This window comes from Geotrypetes seraphini, chromosome 9 (assembly GCF_902459505.1).
Source record: "Geotrypetes seraphini chromosome 9, aGeoSer1.1, whole genome shotgun sequence".
NCBI classification, from domain to species: domain Eukaryota; kingdom Metazoa; phylum Chordata; class Amphibia; order Gymnophiona; family Dermophiidae; genus Geotrypetes; species Geotrypetes seraphini.
This window is the reverse complement of record NC_047092.1, coordinates 185,477,037-185,494,234: the sequence shown is the minus strand read 5'-3', so window position 1 is coordinate 185,494,234 and position 17,198 is coordinate 185,477,037. Positions and strand designations below refer to the sequence as shown.

At 44.8% G+C, this 17,198-nt stretch overlaps 1 protein-coding gene across 3 annotated transcripts in view; it reads right to left on the bottom strand.

Moving 5' to 3' along the window:
* MUC4 (mucin 4, cell surface associated) overlaps nucleotides 1–17,198 on the bottom strand; it is a 103,266-nt gene that overhangs the window by 65,219 nt on the left and 20,849 nt on the right. For all 3 annotated transcript variants that reach the window (XM_033959662.1, XM_033959661.1, XM_033959663.1), the window contains 7 exons: nucleotides 15,539–15,697; nucleotides 9,157–9,330; nucleotides 7,563–7,696; nucleotides 6,674–6,792; nucleotides 4,825–5,043; nucleotides 2,082–2,294; nucleotides 33–152 (listed from right to left, as the gene is read on the bottom strand). In XM_033959662.1, coding sequence (XP_033815553.1) covers nucleotides 33–152; nucleotides 2,082–2,294; nucleotides 4,825–5,043; nucleotides 6,674–6,792; nucleotides 7,563–7,696; nucleotides 9,157–9,330; nucleotides 15,539–15,697 — 1,138 coding nt within the window. The remainder of the gene's footprint in view (nucleotides 1–32; nucleotides 153–2,081; nucleotides 2,295–4,824; nucleotides 5,044–6,673; nucleotides 6,793–7,562; nucleotides 7,697–9,156; nucleotides 9,331–15,538; nucleotides 15,698–17,198) is intronic.

Sequence of the window (17,198 nt, the reverse complement as noted above, 5' to 3'; positions counted from 1 at the left end):
CCTGACGTGTGGGCTGCAACACTTTAGTTTACCTATTCGAGGTGGAGAATACCCCCAGCAGAAATCTAATGGTCTCCTGGAATGATACAGTCCACAGAATGAGGAAGAGCCAGAATCTCGGCAACAGGAATTATAGGGGTCAACTTCATTTACTGAAAAATAGAAAATCAAGAACCTTCATTTATTCCTACTAAACAAAAGTATCACCAGTGAAAAATACGAATATGTTCCATAATTCACTGCCTATTGCAGTAACAATGAATTCTTCTTACAATGCATTTTTAATCTATGCTATTTGCTTTTTGACCATAGGAAAGACCACACCTGAAATACTGACCTACCCAACAACTTCACCTTTGGTTTACCTGCAGTATTGGCAGATCTTAGGGCTAGGGTAATCTAAAGCATTTTCCATATTTTTCATGTCTAAAGCATGTTTTACACATTAAAAATGGGTCTTATAAAATTGTGTTGGTGTATATAGGGTTATCAGATTTCCTCATTATAAAAGAGGACATGTGGCCACGCCCTGTTCTACCACTAGTCACACCCTTTCCTGCCCCCAGCCCCGCCTCCACACGCACTTCATATCTTCTTCTTCCCTGAGCTCAGGGCCATGTGTGGAGGGCCTCCAAGCATGAGTGAATGCAACACATGATGTCACATGCATCTATAAGGAGGTGTCAATATTTAGGCACCAAGATCATGTATAAAGGATCGGAATACATAGAAACATAGAAGATGACGGCAGAAAAGGGCTACAGCCCATCAAGTCCGCCCACTCTGCTTACCCACCCCCTGTCTATGCCCTAATGACCCAATTTCCTTATCTTGACCCTCGTAGGGATCCCACATGGGTATCCCATTTATTCTTAAAGTCTGGCACGCTGTCTGCCTCGATCACCTGCACTGGAAGCTTGTTCCAATGATCAACCACTCTCTCTGTGAAGAAATACTTTCTGGTGTCGCCATGAAATTTTCCGCCCCTGAGTTTGAGCGGGTGCCCTCTTGTGGCCGAGGGTCCCTTGAGAAAGAAAATATCATCTTCCACTTCGACACGTCCCGTGAGGTACTTAAATGTTTCGATCATGTCTCCCCTCTCCCTACGTTCCTCAAGAGTGTAGAGCTGCAATTTGTTCAGTCTCTCTTCGTACGAGAGACCCTTGAGCCCCGGTCCGTTGAACCGATTCAATTCTGCACACATCTTTACTGTAATGTGGCCTCCAGAATTGCACACAGTACTCCAGGTGAGGTCTCACCATGGCCCTGTACAATGGCTAGCTGCTAATCCATAGAATGGTGTCTAAAGGCAATGGGGGGTAGTTTGAATGCAAGTGTACGAATGGAAGGTATCTAAGCAGAGCATGAGCAGAGCAAGTAAATTATTAAAATTCTTTCTTTTATAGAATGAGCTCTAAATAGGTACCTTGCGAGTGCTTAAAACTAGACTCCCCTCGATAGAAGATAATTCCATAACAGCCCATTCTATAAAGAGAAACAGGCACAAATGGATGAAACTGCATGTGCATTTGGGTCCTACCACTGGTGTAAACACCCTCGTCTAGATGTAGGACGTTTGGGCATAAACGATGGGATTCTAGACTATAGACTCTCCAGCCAAACTCCACCCATGCGCACGCCCTGCGGCAAAGTATATGCCATCAAATTGAATAAATAAATAAATAATTCATGGTCTGTACTTTTCCACTAATCACTTACATGTCTAAATGTCCTGAACACAGCCAATTATCCCCCCTTTTATTGAGCCGTGGTAAAGGTTTCCACCGCAGCCTGGATCACTAAATTCTCCGATACGGCTCTGACGCTCATAGAATTCCTCCGAGTGTTAGCGCAGTAGAAACCTTTACTGTGGCATAGTAAAAGACGGCCTATGTGCTTTGCTTGTTGGTATCAACCTCAACATATGTGACGAAAATGCAGATCACCATATTCACTAATGAACAATGTAAAATTCCTGACCAGGTGAAATGCTCTGTTATGGGTTAACCCCAGTGTTGATCTCTTACCCTCATAGAACAGAATACTCATTACACGATCTCAAACCTCCCCAAAAGATTTACCTCTATACTGTTCTCTTAGTGGCCCAATGTTGCTCCACAGGTCAAGGGAGGCCCAGGGATTCCATCGGTTAGACCAACGTCTGGCATATCTCCATGGAGTTGGCAGGTATCTCTCCTTCTCTCCATACACCAAGGCTCCGTTCCAGCTGTAGTAACATCTGGTCCCTGCTCCATTCCAGGAGGGTGAGGCGCTCTGCATGCTGATGTAGTTTGCTGGGAAATAGAAACAAAGCTTGGTTGCCTTCTCAATCTTTGAAAATAATCAGTACAAGACGCTTGGAAATCTCAGTCACAGCTCCTCAGCTCCTATACTCAACCGCTTCAAAGGGGAACAGAAAAGCTACCTTTTCAAAGATGCCTTCTCATTATAACCTCAACTTTACTTAATGCCCTTGTCCAATAACAAGGATTCTCTTTTATTTTAGCTAACCCTCCCTAGGTGTTCTTACCTTGAATGCTTTTCTATCCTTTAACGAATGTAGATCCTCACTGCTTACCCTTCATGTTCCAGTATGTCTGGTTAGTTTGGAATTATGTCTATGCAGTTTTCGCATTGTACAGTTTTTATTTCTGATTTCGCCTAGAAATCTTTTAATAAAACTTGAAACCTTGATCTAGTACAGATGAGTTGGCTGTCCACAGTTATGTAGCAGTCCATGCCTTGTAGGATCGTTATAAAGTTGGTTATCTAAGTAGGGTTAATCGATTCCTCCATGGACGTCATCTGGATAATGCCATTGGAAATCGTTATAGACTTCCCGGCGCAATCTGGATAGAGCCAGACAGTCCATGATGGGAGCCTGGGTAGAGCTGGGATTTATCTGAAGACTGACAATATTTAGTGACAGCAGGCCGATAACTTTCCAGTCGCTTAGGACAGGAAAAGGGCTGTTCAAAGTTATCCGGATTCATATTGTGAAATGCTGCTGATCACCATTACTGTATACAAAAAATTGATGGGGTCAGGGCCATGCCCAAATATTTTGGGTGGCACTGAATGGTGAAACATTCCACCCCGTGATCAGGAATTTGCAAGCAACGCTGAACATGGAGTGGAAATATTGCCCTGTTAGGGAAACATTCTGCATCTGAAAAGAGCCCAGCCTTGACTTTAGCCTTCCAGGTATTTCCCCAGGGAACAGACCACCCACCCTGCCCCCATCTATACTGTATACACTTCTCCCTCCATATTCGCTGTAATAGGGGATTAACAGAACCACGAATACAGAAAAAACGCAAATAACTTTATTATATGCTATTTGCTGTTTTCCATTAAAACTCATCGTGAATACGGTGAAACCACGAATAACATGGTGGGAGACCTGGCCTGTTCCTGAAGGAGAGGCAAAACACGGTGAAGAAAGTGCCAGGAATCGGTGATTTCTCTATGCAAGCTGATGCAATTTGGGGGGAGGAGCCAGCAAGCTAAAAACCGTAAATAATCGAAACCGTGAATGCTGAAACCGCGAATACAGAGGGAGAAGTGTATCTGTACTTGCTCCCTGAATGTTCCAATGCATGTTTATTAGGCATTCATAAGTATTATGCTGACATTGTATTATATCTCTAATATTTGAATTTCAGTGTTGTTAAATGTGTCTCATTTTTATACAGTTTCACGCCAGCTCCATTATTAAGTTTCAATGGGCTGATTTTGAGTTATCCTCATTCATTGTATTAATGTTTAGATTTGGTCCTTGTACTATTGTTATGCTGTTAACAAAATTGTAAGCTTTGTGTTGAATTGTACTGCAGCCCTTCCCCCACCCCATTTGCTCCTTCCCCGACCCTTCCTGCCATGTACTCACATGCCCTTCCCTTACCCTGTACCTCGTTAATGTGCAACCCCAACCTGCTGCTTACACCAGCCTCAGCTCTTCCTCTGATGTCACTTCCTAGGTGCGGGTCCAGGATGTGATGTCAGAGGAAGAGCTGACACTGGTATGGGGAAGGGAAGAGGCGCACTTGTGTGGTATTACATAAGAATTGCCGCTGCTGGGTCAGACCAGTGGTCCATCGTTCCCAGAAGTCCGCTCATGCGGCGGCCCTCTGGTTAAAGACCATCACACGAACTCAGACTAGCCCTACCTGCGTACGTTCTAGTTCAGCAGGAACTTGTCTAACTTTGTCTTGAATCCCTGGAGGGTGTTTTCCCCTATAACAGCCTCCAGAAGAGCATTCCAGGTTTCCACCACTCTCTGGGTGAAGAAGAACCATCCCCTTTCAACTTTAGAGAGTGCCCTCTCGTTCTCTCTACCTTGGAGAGGGTGAACAGCCTGTCCTTATCTACTAAGTCTATCCCCTTCAGTATCTTGAATGTTTCAATCATGTCCCCCTCTCAATCTCCTCTGCTCGAGAGAGAAGAGGCCCAGTTTCTCTAATCTTTCGCTGTACGGCAACTCCTCCAGCCCCTTAACTATCTTAGTATTGGAAGGGGTGTGGAAGGAAGATGGATGCTGGCGCCCCCATGAACACAGCACCCCACCCCCTCACTATGCCACTGTGGACACCACCTTGAGTGAATCTCTTGACAAAGTCAGTTAATAAATCCCAATAAACAACTAAATTTCCAATTGCACATCGATTGGACTTAAAAATGAATGATCATACAAGTGCAGCAGTTGCATGCCTGCGTATGTGAACTTCTGTTCCCCAAGTCACTGCTACATCTGCGCCCAGAAAAGACAGCTGCCCATTTGTTTTTGAACCTCTAAAACATCTGAAACTGCAGAAAGGTACTCACTCGTCTTCTGTTCAAATCCATAGTGGCTGATCATATCTCCGGCAGCGAACGAGGAATCAAAGCGTGCTTGGCCATGAGTGCAGGGACACGGTGGAGCTGAGAAGGCCCACTGCTGGTACGGCTCAGGCTGATTGTAGTACCAGATCAGACACTTCTGCCGAGGATTTTCCGTGTTCCTGTTGTTTCTCTCCAGGCGATAAGCCCATCGTCCTTTCTGGCCTGTGAATGAGAAGCTCAGCTCAGCCACAGTGGACCACAAATGTTCTGAAGAAGCTGGAATTCTGCAAGGTCCATTCCACTCTCTCTGAAGAACGCTTGAGCTGGTGCGGGGGATGGGAGGGGTGTGTGCGCTCAACTACCTCACTTTTTCCAGAAGCAGTCGTTCAAATACTGGCCACTGTTGGAAGCGGGCACCGCAATGTCAAACCAATATGTTTCTCACCATTTGATCCTGAAAACACTGTTTGATTTTGAAAATAAAAAGTTTAGGGAAAGGCTTTAGCCAGTGACTGAGAGACAGGAGTATTACACTTGAGTTTTCCTCAGGTGTTTTCCTTCCTAGATAGATATTACAGCCCCAAAAAGAGATTTACCGTGGAATATGGTGCCTCAGCTAGCAGCATTTTTAATTGCTGTTGGTTTGCATTTCGCCCTCCCCCCTTTGTGGCTGATTAAATGCAGCCGCAACATTTGTATATTATGGGTACATTCAGTGCAATTACCGTGTGTTATGTCACCAATTTCTATATGGTACGATTCCTGAATTTTTTAAGAGTCCGATGTCTGGGTATCAACCTTTAAGATCAATGAAACCGAACGAATGCCATGACTTTTACACGTGCAGGAGTTAAGTTGTGGAATAGCCTTGTTGGCCAAATTCGAAAATGAAGAGATAGGAACTCATTCAAGAAAATGTTAAAAAACACAACTATTTGGAGATCAAGTTTATTAGGATTTTATATACCGCCTATCAAGGTTATCGAAGTGGTTTTTACAATCAGGTACTCAAGCATTTTCCCTGTCTGTCCCGGTGGGCTCACAATCTATCTAACGTACCTGGGGCTATGGAGGGATTAAGTGACTTGCCCAGGGTCACAAGGAGCAGTGCGGGGTTTGAACCCACAACCCCAGGGTGCTGAGGCTGTAGATCCAACCACTGCGCCACACACTCCTCTTTGAGCGATTGATCTAATGTAAAGATCGAATCTGTCTGTTCTTATTTTGTTCTGACTTTTTAATATTGTATGGATGTAACGTTTTGTAAACCGTTTTGGGAAAAAACCAGTCTAGAAATTTTAAAAATAACTGCAGAAGTGGTGGTGTTGAAATTCATAGACAGAGCAAATGTCACTGCTGTAGAGATAAATTTGCCTGGAATGAACACAGAGGATCTCTGGCCAATCCGGCACGGTCTGTGATTTGGTTTGGGATGGGTTAAGGGAGGGCTTTGATAGAAACTCCAGTGACAGGATGCAGAGGGATGGGGACACTGGCACTTGTTCTCCTCTCCTCCCCCTCCCCCCGCTCCTTCTTGACCCTCCCCCGCTCCTCGAATGCGTCCGCCCCTTCCTTTCCTACATCTTTAATTTTCCCGGTGCGAGCAGCATCGTGAATCGGTGCCAGCTCTCTGTGACATCACTTACGGGCTGCCACTATAGAATAAGAGATTTTCATGACTTCCGAGGCATATGCTTTAGACTCGGGATATGTTATGTTTGTTGCTGTTTCTTGGAAAAATAAAACCCCCTGCCTTTGCCTTTAGATAAGCTGAGGGTCTCTTCCGATTTTAAATAATTTACTGGTCTGAAAATGAGCAACGTAAATAGTGAAACTGCAGTGGTATTCTTACCGGTATTTCTGCCTATGTACTGATCCGGTCTGTAGATTTGCTGGATGCTGACATAAGGTTCTGTCTGTGGGTCATTGAAAGCTGGAAAGCCCTCGACATTAGAATATCTGGAAACTCCACTACAGGATTATTAAAAAGAAACAAAAAAACCAGCATATACTGTAGTACCAGAAACCTGCCAGCGATGTTTGCGGGGGTGGGGGGTGAACATCATCCCTCCTGCCGGTGATATTTGTGGCGACGGAGGGGGGGAGGGTTCCAGTAGGAGGGATTGGGCATCCCTCCTGCTGGTAGGTTTCATGGGGGGGAGACGGGTTGTCGCAGCCGCTAAATTTATCACGGCAGGGAGATCCCTTGATGTGATAAGCTCAGTGGCTTGAAATGTAGGCCAGCAGACCTAGGGAGGTGCGTAGGGCTATCTAGGCTTACCTAAAGCCACGCCTAGCCTTAGGCGAGCTTAGGTGGGCCTCTGTGCCTCCCTTGGATCCCGGAGGCACCTACATTGTAGGCGGCCTGCCTCGGGATTTTTTTTTTTTAAACATGTGTCCCAATTGACTGGTTAGACCGGCTACAATCAGGACGCCATTTATAGAATTTGCCTCAAAATGTTCCAACATTCAAAGGAATTCCATGAGCATTGGAGCATTTAGCGCTGTGGGCCGTGGTAGAAACCTCTACCGCGGCTTCGTAAAAGAGGGGTAGGGGGTTAGTGCATTGTTTGAAGAGCTCTGGAAGGTGACCCTTCTTCAGATCAGAGATAGGACGATGTTGACAACTCTTTCCGCCGTTCTAGACAGAGCGGAGGTCCAGAGGGTGAGTCGGACACGCATAGGAAACCATTTGTTCAATAGAATAGGAATTGGAAATTAGAAATTCATTAGTTGCTCACCTGAAATATCCCATTTTAGGCCGATATGAGGAAGGAAGTGCATAGTAATTCCAGTTCATTCCTCCATCGTCAAATAATATCAGGCAGAATGAGTAGAGGCCATCTGTAGCCAAAATGACTTGATAAGTATTGGTCTGAGCAAAAGAGAGAGTAAGGATGAGAAATGGAGTCCCAGGAATTCATGGAATTGACAAGGCGGGAAAATCTGGACACCCCTAGACCCGCTCCCCCAGGCCCACCCATCCCCACCTCTGCCCTTAGCTCCTCCCCCAGCCCCACCCCCCACTGCCTGATCGTCAGCCAGAAAGGAATGCGTGGATGCCCCCTCCAGACGCAATTTCTTTTCAAAACCAGGACAAAGTGCTGGGTTTTGAAAAGCTGTCCCAGACCCCCGGACATGTCCTGAAAAAGAAGACAGGTTCAGGGAAATCCGGACCTCTGGTAACCCTACAATAGCATAATGCTCCAAGCCCACCTTTTAGGTTTAAATCTGTTTTATTGTGAACTTGAAGAGAACAGAGAACAAGGAATACAACAAGATCAAAAGAAGTAACATGAAACAGTACAGAATGTCAGAAACAGACAAAAAAGCAAATCCAGCCTCCCTCCCCTCCACCCTACCACCAAAACCCCCCCAGTACATCTTCCCCCCCGTGGATCCCCTCCAGAAATCAATAAAAGACGACCAAAAGGTCTCCCAGATTTCAAAGGCCCGTACTCTTGTGGCACTTGGGCTACGTCAGGAGGAGACCCCTCCCCCCCCAAAAAAAAGAAAGGACAGGCAGTGACCGACCTTGGGAGCAAGTGTGGGGAACATTAGTAAGCTAAGCAAGAGGATTCAAAAGGAGGCTACGACCTCGAGGAGGTAAGGAATCCAGATAGGCTCCCCAAAGCAGCAACCGCCTCTCGGGCTTCCCAGGCGGCCAAATTATGCACCAAAGATCTCCAAGTCCAATAAGAGGGAGGCTCAGAGACAGTCCAGGATTGCAAAATGCACTTACGAGCAAGGAGACACCCCTTACGACACCATTGGAGACCCTCTTGGGGAGTCCACGGAAAGCCTCAGGGAGATCTAAAACCAAGGTCTCTACAGTACCCGAGATGGGACCCCAAAATAAGCCCTGGAGATACCAAGCCCACCTTTTAGATGAAGCAGGGATTTATCATTAAGAAGAGTTTCAGTCCGGGGTCTGTTTTCAGGATATCTACAATGAATATGCATGAGGCAGATCTGCATGCAATAGAGGATATCCTGAAAACCACATTGGCTAGGCTGAGATCTCCCACTCCAGTGGCAAGAGAAGAGACCCCGGCTGACCCGTTGCTCTTCTTTCTGGAATAACTGGGACTCTGTCGGAAAGCTGGTGTTTCTCATCACGACAGGAAAAATGCGACAGTCTGGTTTGGTTCCATTTCATTAGAAGACAAATAAGTAAATTGCAACAAAAATTCTTTTCACTTGGTTTCATTTGCAAACTGCATGTGCTAAAAATGAAATATAGCAAAATGGAAAATCAAACGAAACAAAAACAACCCCATACAACTGAAATGAAACACAACCAGTGGACACATCCTGGAACTTGCGCACACTTACCTGGGCAGGTGAGAAGTAGATGGCTGGATATGGGGGCACCTTTTCCCATGTGATTTTAATTGCCCAAAGTGCTTTGAACTTCGTGTCCAGAGAAGTAAAACTAGTGCTGATTGCACTTTCCAGAGATGATTTGAAACCTTGGTTAGAGTTTGGTGATGCTTGGAAATCATAAACCTACAAGGGAAAAATATAACATTTTCCGTTGTGTTCTTATAAAAATATGACGTTACGAAAACACAAAATATGGCAGAGTCAATATAGGGTATGAGCAAAGCGACAATGGAGAAACCATTTTCTCATATTAATGCACCAAGAAATGAATTTTAAGAAATTTAAGACTTTATTAAAGATTCAGTTTTTCACATTAGCTTTAGACAAGATACAATTATATTGATGTCTGATGAACACAATAAAAAATTTTTCCCCGTGTCGAGCGCAACAAAGATTCTATCTGCCCGAAGTGTCATCATCAAAATGCCACACTCGGTCACTTGTTTTATTCCTGTACAATTCATTTATTTTTGGAAGAGGATTTTCCCTCATATCCATGTCTTATGGGGGGCTGGACTTATTTTCCTGTTGTCTAGTAGTGGCACCAGTGCCTACGGGACTGCGTGATGTTTTGAAAGTCGCTCTCCTCTTGGGTGTTAAATCAATATTGCTTCACTTCTCCGTCGGTAGCTCAATGGAGATCTCTGCTCATACATCTGCAACTGGAACGCCAGGGGGTCTTGGATCGGGACACTCCTAGAGGAAGGCGTTTGCACGCCACTTGGGAGCCCTTTTGGAATTCCTTAGCCCCGGAGGCTAAACGTGTGATTCCCTGTTTTGTTCTGTTTTACCCTTTCTTTAAGCACATGAGTGCTGTTTGTTGGGGAGGGGAGGGGAAAATTGTGAAAAATTCTTGATATTCAGATATGCTGTATCTTGAGCATGGCAATGCTCTTTTCTGTCTTGTTCTTTATTGTATTGTCATGATACCTTTCCAATAAAAATGTTAAAAAACAAATAGACAATTGTTTTAAAGGGGCAAAGGAGAGTTAAGACACGAAGAGATTTGCAGATATGGGAGGTTAAACATAGAAACATAGAAATAGACGGCAGATAAGGGCCACGGCCCATCCAGTCTGCCCACCTTAATGACCCACCCCTACCTTTCTCTGTGAAGAGAACCCACGTGACGATCCCATTTTGTCTTAAAATCGGGCACGCTGCTGGCCTCAATCATCTGAAGTGGAAGACCATTCCAGCGATCTACCACTCTCTCAGTGAAGAAGTACTTTCTGGTGTCACCGTGCAGCTTCCCTCCCCTGATTTTCCACGAATGCCCTCTTGTAGCCGTGGGACCTTTGAAAAAGAAGATATCTTCTTCCACCTTGATGCGGCCCGTGAGATATTTGAACGTCTCGATCATGTCTCCCCTCTCTCTGCGTTCCTCGAGTGAGTATAGCCGCAACTTATCCAGCCGTTCCTCGTACGGGAGGTCCTTGAGTCCCGAGACCATCCGGGTGGCCATTCGCTGGACCGACTCCAGTCTCAGCACATCTTTGCGGTAATGAGGCCTCCAGAATTGTACACAGTATTCCAGATGGGGTCTCACCATGGATCTATATAATGGCATAATGACTTCAGGCTTATGATTGACGAAACCTCTACATATACACCCTATGATTTGTCTAGCCTTAGATGAAGCCTGCTCCACTTGATTGGCAGTCTTCATGTCCTCACTGATGATCACCCCTAAGTCTCGTTCTGCTACAGTCCTTGCAAGGATCTCGCCATTAAGGGTGTAACTTTTGCATGGATTTTGGCTGCCAAGGTGCATGACCTTGCATTTTTTGGCATTGAAACCTAGTTGCCAGATCCTAGACCAGCGCTCCAATAGGAGTAGGTCGTGCGTCATATTGTCAGATATTGTGTTTTTGACCGTTGCACTCCTTTCTACTACATTGCATAGTTTGGCGTCATCTGCGAATAACGTTATTTTACCTCGAAGCCCTTCTGCTAAGTCTTTTATAAAGATATTGAACAGGATCGGGCCCAAGACCGAGCCCTGAGGCACTCCACTGATCACCTCTGTCATTTCAGAGGGGGTGCCATTCACCACCACCCGCTGAAGCCTGCCTCCAAGCCAGTTCTCAACCCATTTTGTCAAAGTGTCACCCAATCCTATAGAACTCATTTTGTTCAACAGCCTGCGGTGTGGTATGCTATCGAAAGCTTTGCTGAAGTCCAAGTATACGATGTCCAGGGGCTCCCCAACATCCAGCTTCCTCGTCACCCAGTCAAAGAAGCTGATCAGGTTGGATTGGCAGGATCTCCCCATAGTAAATCCATGTTGACGGGGATCCCGTAGATTCTCCTCGTTCAGGATCGTATCCAATTGTCGTTTGATTAGAGTTTCCATCAGCTTGCTCACTATTGATGTGAGACTCACCGGTCTATAGTTTGCAGCCTCCATTCTGCAACCTTTTTTGTGGAGTGGAATGACATTAGCCGTTTTCCAGTCCAACGGGACTATACCCGTACTAAGGGAGAGATTGAAGAGCGCGGATAGTGGTTCCGCCAAGACATCACTTAACTCCCTGAGCACCCTGGGGTGTAGGTTGTCTGGCCCCATCGCTTTGTTAACCTTGAGTTTAGACAGCTCACAGTAGACACTGCCTGGCGTAAACTCGAAGCTACTAAACGGGTCTACTGAACAATCCCTTGTCTGTAGCAGAGGGCCAGATCCCGGCTTCTCACGGGTGAAGACCGAGCAGAAGTATTCGTTTAAAAGTTTAGCCTTTTCCGAGTCCGCTTCTACATAGTTCCCGTCTGTTTTCCTAAGGTGTACCATCCCGCCTGTGTTTCTGTTTCTGTCGCTAATATACCTGAAAAAGGATTTATCGCCCTTCTTGATGTTCTTCGCTAACGTCTCCTCGTTTCGGAATTTGGCCTCTCTAACTGCTGTTTTGACAGCTCTTGCCTTGGCCAGGTAGTCTTCTCTCGAGTCCTGATTCCCTGATTGTTTGTAAGAAATGAACGCTCTTTTCTTTTCTTTTATGAGGCCCGAGATCTCCGCAGAGAACCACTGTGGCCTATTGTTCCTTCGCCGTTTACTTACTGATTTTATATATCGGTTGGTTGCCTCCTGTATGGTATCTTTCAGAGCTGACCACATTTCTTCTACGTTATCTGTTACCGCTTGGTTTTGTAGCGCTTGATGGATGAATTCCCCCATGCCCTCGAAGTTGGCGTCCTTGAAGCTTAGGGCCTTGGTCAATGTGTTAGATTTGGCGAACCCCTTTTTGAGATTGAACCATACCATATTGTGGTCACTGGAGGCCAACGCTTGATCCACTGAGACCTCTGTGACACTTTCGCCATTGGTAAGTAACAGGTCCAGTATTGCCTGCTTCCTTGTTGGCTCCAGTACCAGTTGTTTCAGTCCTGCTCCCTTTAAAGAGTTCAATAGCCTCCTGCTGCTGCTGGATGCAGAGGAAAGTGTGTTCCAATCCACACCAGGCATATTGAAGTCACCTAACAGTACTGTATCCCCACGCAAGGTGATATTCTCTATGTCTCCGATCAATTCCATATCCAGGTCCTCCTTTTGACTTGGGGGTCTGTATATTACGCCAAGATACAGGCATTTGTCTTTCCCCCTGGCCAAATTTACCCAAAGGGATTCCCCTGTGTACCTGACATCTGCAATTCTGGTGACTTTAATGTCATCTTTAGTATATAGTGCTACACCTCCTCCCATTTTGCCCTCCCTGTCACGGCAAAGTAAATTGTAGCCTGGTATGACCATGTCCCACCCGTGGGAGTCCGTGAGCCAGGTCTCAGATATCGCCACCACATCCAGGTCAGCGTTCCTCATTTCAGTCTCTAATTCTAAGATCTTGTTGCCCAAACTGTGGGCGTTGACGTACATGGCTTTCCATGTCGCATGTTCGCTTTTAGTGCTAGTTTTAATGTGAGTATCTACCCCAGACACAGAAATGTGTGTACCCTTTGGGGGAATTCCCGCTTGAGCTATTTGGACTCTTTTGGTACAATTTGCAAGGTGTGTACCCTCCCTAGACCCCAAATCACAACATGTACCCACCCCAGACTCGGAAATGTGTGTACTCGCCCCAGTCCCGGACCCAGAATTTTGGTGTCCACTTACCCCAGTCTCCAAAAAGTGTTGGCAGCCTAGCTTGCCAGGTGGGTTGATTGAGCCTGTACCCTCCCCCAACTTACCTAGTTTAAAGCCCTGTGAAGTAGGCGGGCTAGTCGGTGTCCAAGGACGTTCTTCCCTCTTCTGGTCAGGTGTAGCCCGTCTGATCCTTGTAGTCCTTGTAGCATCTCTCCATGGTGCTGAAACCCGAAGTTCATCTCCTTGCACCATCCTCGCAGCCAGTCATTAGCCCTCTGGATGCGCTCATCTCTGGCTCTACCTTTGCCCCTCACTGGGAGGATCGAGGAGAAGACCACCTGCGCTTCCATCCTCCTCAGCTTCTCACCCAGGGCTCTAAAGTCTTCTTGTACGCTCTCCTGGGTGTTCTTGGCAGTGTCATTAGGTTGAGAGAATCTTAGAATGAGTTATGGGGGAAAATGGATGACTCTCGTGTTTGAATGTTCTTTCATGATATATGGAGCTCTTTTCTACAAATATTACTTTTGTATTTTATTGTAAATCGCCCTGATCCATAAAGGCCAGGGGGGGTATATCAAGTTTTATTAAACCGCAAACCAATGGCCAAATGAGAGAGTTTGTGTCGATTTGCTTGGAGATAAGCAGCAGGTATTATCCATGTCCTCTGTTGATAGTTCTGACGAGGTCTCCAGTGTGTACAAAACACGGCAATCAGACTTTTAAAAAACTGCCATGCCCGTGACCCTGTCTCCCGAGCTCTATGCCTGTAGCCATATGCTGAGTCTTGTGACAGGGATCCCACTAGCCAGGGCTCTGTGCCTCTGGAGGAAGAGCGTAGTCCTACCAGGGATCCAGGATTTAAAACTGAAAGAGCCCCAAAGGGTTTTCCTTTAAAGTGTACCAGAGGTCAGCCCCACTTTAGCAGGGCTAGTTGCTTTAAGAATAGAGCTGTTTCAGCCGGGAGGAGCCCTGCAGCCCAAGGGAAGCTGTAAGGATGTGGCCCAGAAGGAAGTTATCTTTACCTCTGGAGGAGCTAAGAAGGAAAAGATGAAATCAGTGTCACAGGGGAACTGGAGTGGGTTCTAGCCCACCAGATTTGCCTGAGGCATGGAGTGTGATAATGCCTCAGGGTACTTTTATTTTTGCCTTTTGGGATATTTAAGGATTCTGGGCACAAATTGACTGTTATGGGTCTTGCATGCTCAGGACTAAAGGCCATGCTTTAAAAGATGTTTTTTGTTTGCTTTTAATCTGACCTTATGAAAGAAGCCTGAGTGATTGGCTAAGGAAGTGCTGGTTGCCTTTAACTTTGGGTGGGTTGGCCAAGATCTGAGGGTTTAAGTTACACCTTCCTGCCAGTTTGGAGTCCTGGTCTGTTCCAAACTAGGCCAAAACGATCAAACTGAAGCCTGAAGAAAAATGTTTGGTTTTGTTTGCTTCTGGAGAAGGGTTTGAATACTCAGCATGGGAGGGGCCAGGCCTAAGTGAGACTTCTGCAGGAGCAGAGAACAGAAACTGTTACCCCTATTGTTTGGGGGTTCAGGAACTATACCAATTTTCATTTTTCTCCCTCTCTCTTAAAGGGAAGGGATTGAGTACAAAGAAGGCTTAATTTTGTTTCCGGGTTTGGGGTTTTTATGCCAGAAGGACTGTTTCTGAACCTTATTATATTGTTGGAGCAGCACTCATGCCATTCTAATTGGACGTCCTGACCTGATTGTCCACTGGGCTGAAAGGGAACTGCTGTGGCCATGTTTTGTTTTTTTTGTGTCACCAATAAATACTTGTTTTGAACTGGAATTGTCTCGGTGAGCCTGGGAGACACTGGGAACGAAGCTGCCTGCTGTGAACCAGTTATCATACTGGACAGGTCATCCCCCAGACCACTTCGGTCTGTGCAGGACCCTGTCACAGTCTTCAGGGGCCTGATGTTTGCGACATGGTGCCGGGCTATATGACGACCACGATTCCTCTGTATGTGCCTAAGAGGTCCCTTCGCTCCCAAGATGAAATACGCCTTCAAATGACGTTCCTATTCCCACTTCATACCAAGCCACTGGAATCAATTGCCCCCACCGATTAGATCCCTCGAAGGACTCCTCAACTTTAGGAAAGCAATCAAAACAGACCTGTTCAACAGAAGCCATCAATAGTCAACAAATCTCCCCAGACAATATGGGTGCCATACACAGAAAGGTGCAATCAACAGAGCAGCTGTCAGTGCTGTATTCTCTTCATGCAACATGAGTTACTCACTTGATAGTACATTTCTCCATATCCTGTTGACAAGTCAGCGTCAGCCCAGAAAGCAGCAATCATGGGTGGCATCGACGCTTGGAAACGGCTCGGATAGCTAAAGGTGTACATATTGTCATAGCTGTACCGTTGAAACACAACCACCCCGTTGTCTGTGAACTGGAGGGAAATCACATGACATGGTAAAGAAGTGGCAAATACCCAACGTCCTACGTGTGGATCTAGGAAATCTGCTCAATGGCGTTTGTCTGCGTGGTGGGAAAAATGCGCACTACAGAACTTGATAGAATTTGGCTCTGAACCTAATTAAACCCAATGATCAAGTTTCAAGTTTATGAATACATTTGATGAATCGCCTATTAAAATTACTAAGCGATGTACAAAATCCAATTAAAGAATAATAAAGAGAAACTAACATTTTAACAATATAATTTCATTAAATACAAACATGAGTCGGGAGGGAAAAAATAAAAGTTACAATTTTCAATTTTTGGTAGAAAAAAGGAAAAAACAAGGGGGTGAGGGGCAGTTAAACCACAGCACGATTAGAAACCTCACTAAAAAAATTTAAAAAAATTTTAAATATTAAAAGCATCTTTAAACAGGTAGGATTTTAAAGATTTTTTAAATATTGTGACGTCTTTTTCGTTTCTAATATAATGTGGCAGAGCGTTCCACCATTGAGGTCCCATCGGCTGCCTCCACAGATCAGATCCTTCACCTAACTCCCCTGCCTAAGACCGATGGATTACAAAGAAATATGAATGGCTATTGGGACTGGATCCTCCTCGATGTGTGGCAGGTCAAGATAAAAACTTCTATTGATAAATCTTGCACTGGAAGTATGTCAAATTTATACTGTAAACTCTATACTATGTCTAGTGGTATTAAATCCCTAGTATGTGTCGAGTTAGGATATAAACTTGTATTTAAAACTTGTACTGTAACCTGTTAACTGTATATTATGAACGCCAAGAAATTTGATCATGTGACTCCTTTACTTAGAAAAGCACATTGGCTTCCAGTCGCACATCGATTAATGTATAAATTAAGTTTGCTCACCTTTAAATCTCTCCTATTTAAAACCCCAGCTTTTATTTATAAAGTCCTCATACCTTATACTTCAGCAAGATTACTACTTATTGGTCATTCCCTCTCTCAAAATTATTAACACACGGCAGCAATCTATCTTTTCCATCCCAGCTCCTCAAACATGGAATTCACTTCCAATTTATTTAAGAGAGGAAAAGAATTTGGAGAAATTTAAGAGCAAACTTAAGGCTTTTCTTTTTAAAGATGCATTCAATGACGAAATGAATTGCTCATGACTCTTATTTTTCCTTTATATTTTCTGAGAGTTTACTCCTTCCCTTTCCTATTGTTTTTAACCTTAATTGTTTTTCTTCATATTAATCAGATTGTATTTCTTTCCTAACCTTTCCTTGTGTTTCATTATGTTTATATAAGTTGGTTTTTATTTTCTTTTAGTAGATTTAGTCCCTTTGTTAGTTATGTTTGTTTCCCCTAATTCTGTCATTTTGATCGATTTGTATATCGCTTAGAATTTGTAATAGGCGATTAATCAAATTTTATAATAAACTTGAAACTTGAATATTATGTATATCAACCTGTATAACCCATTCTGAGCTCTTTGGGGAGA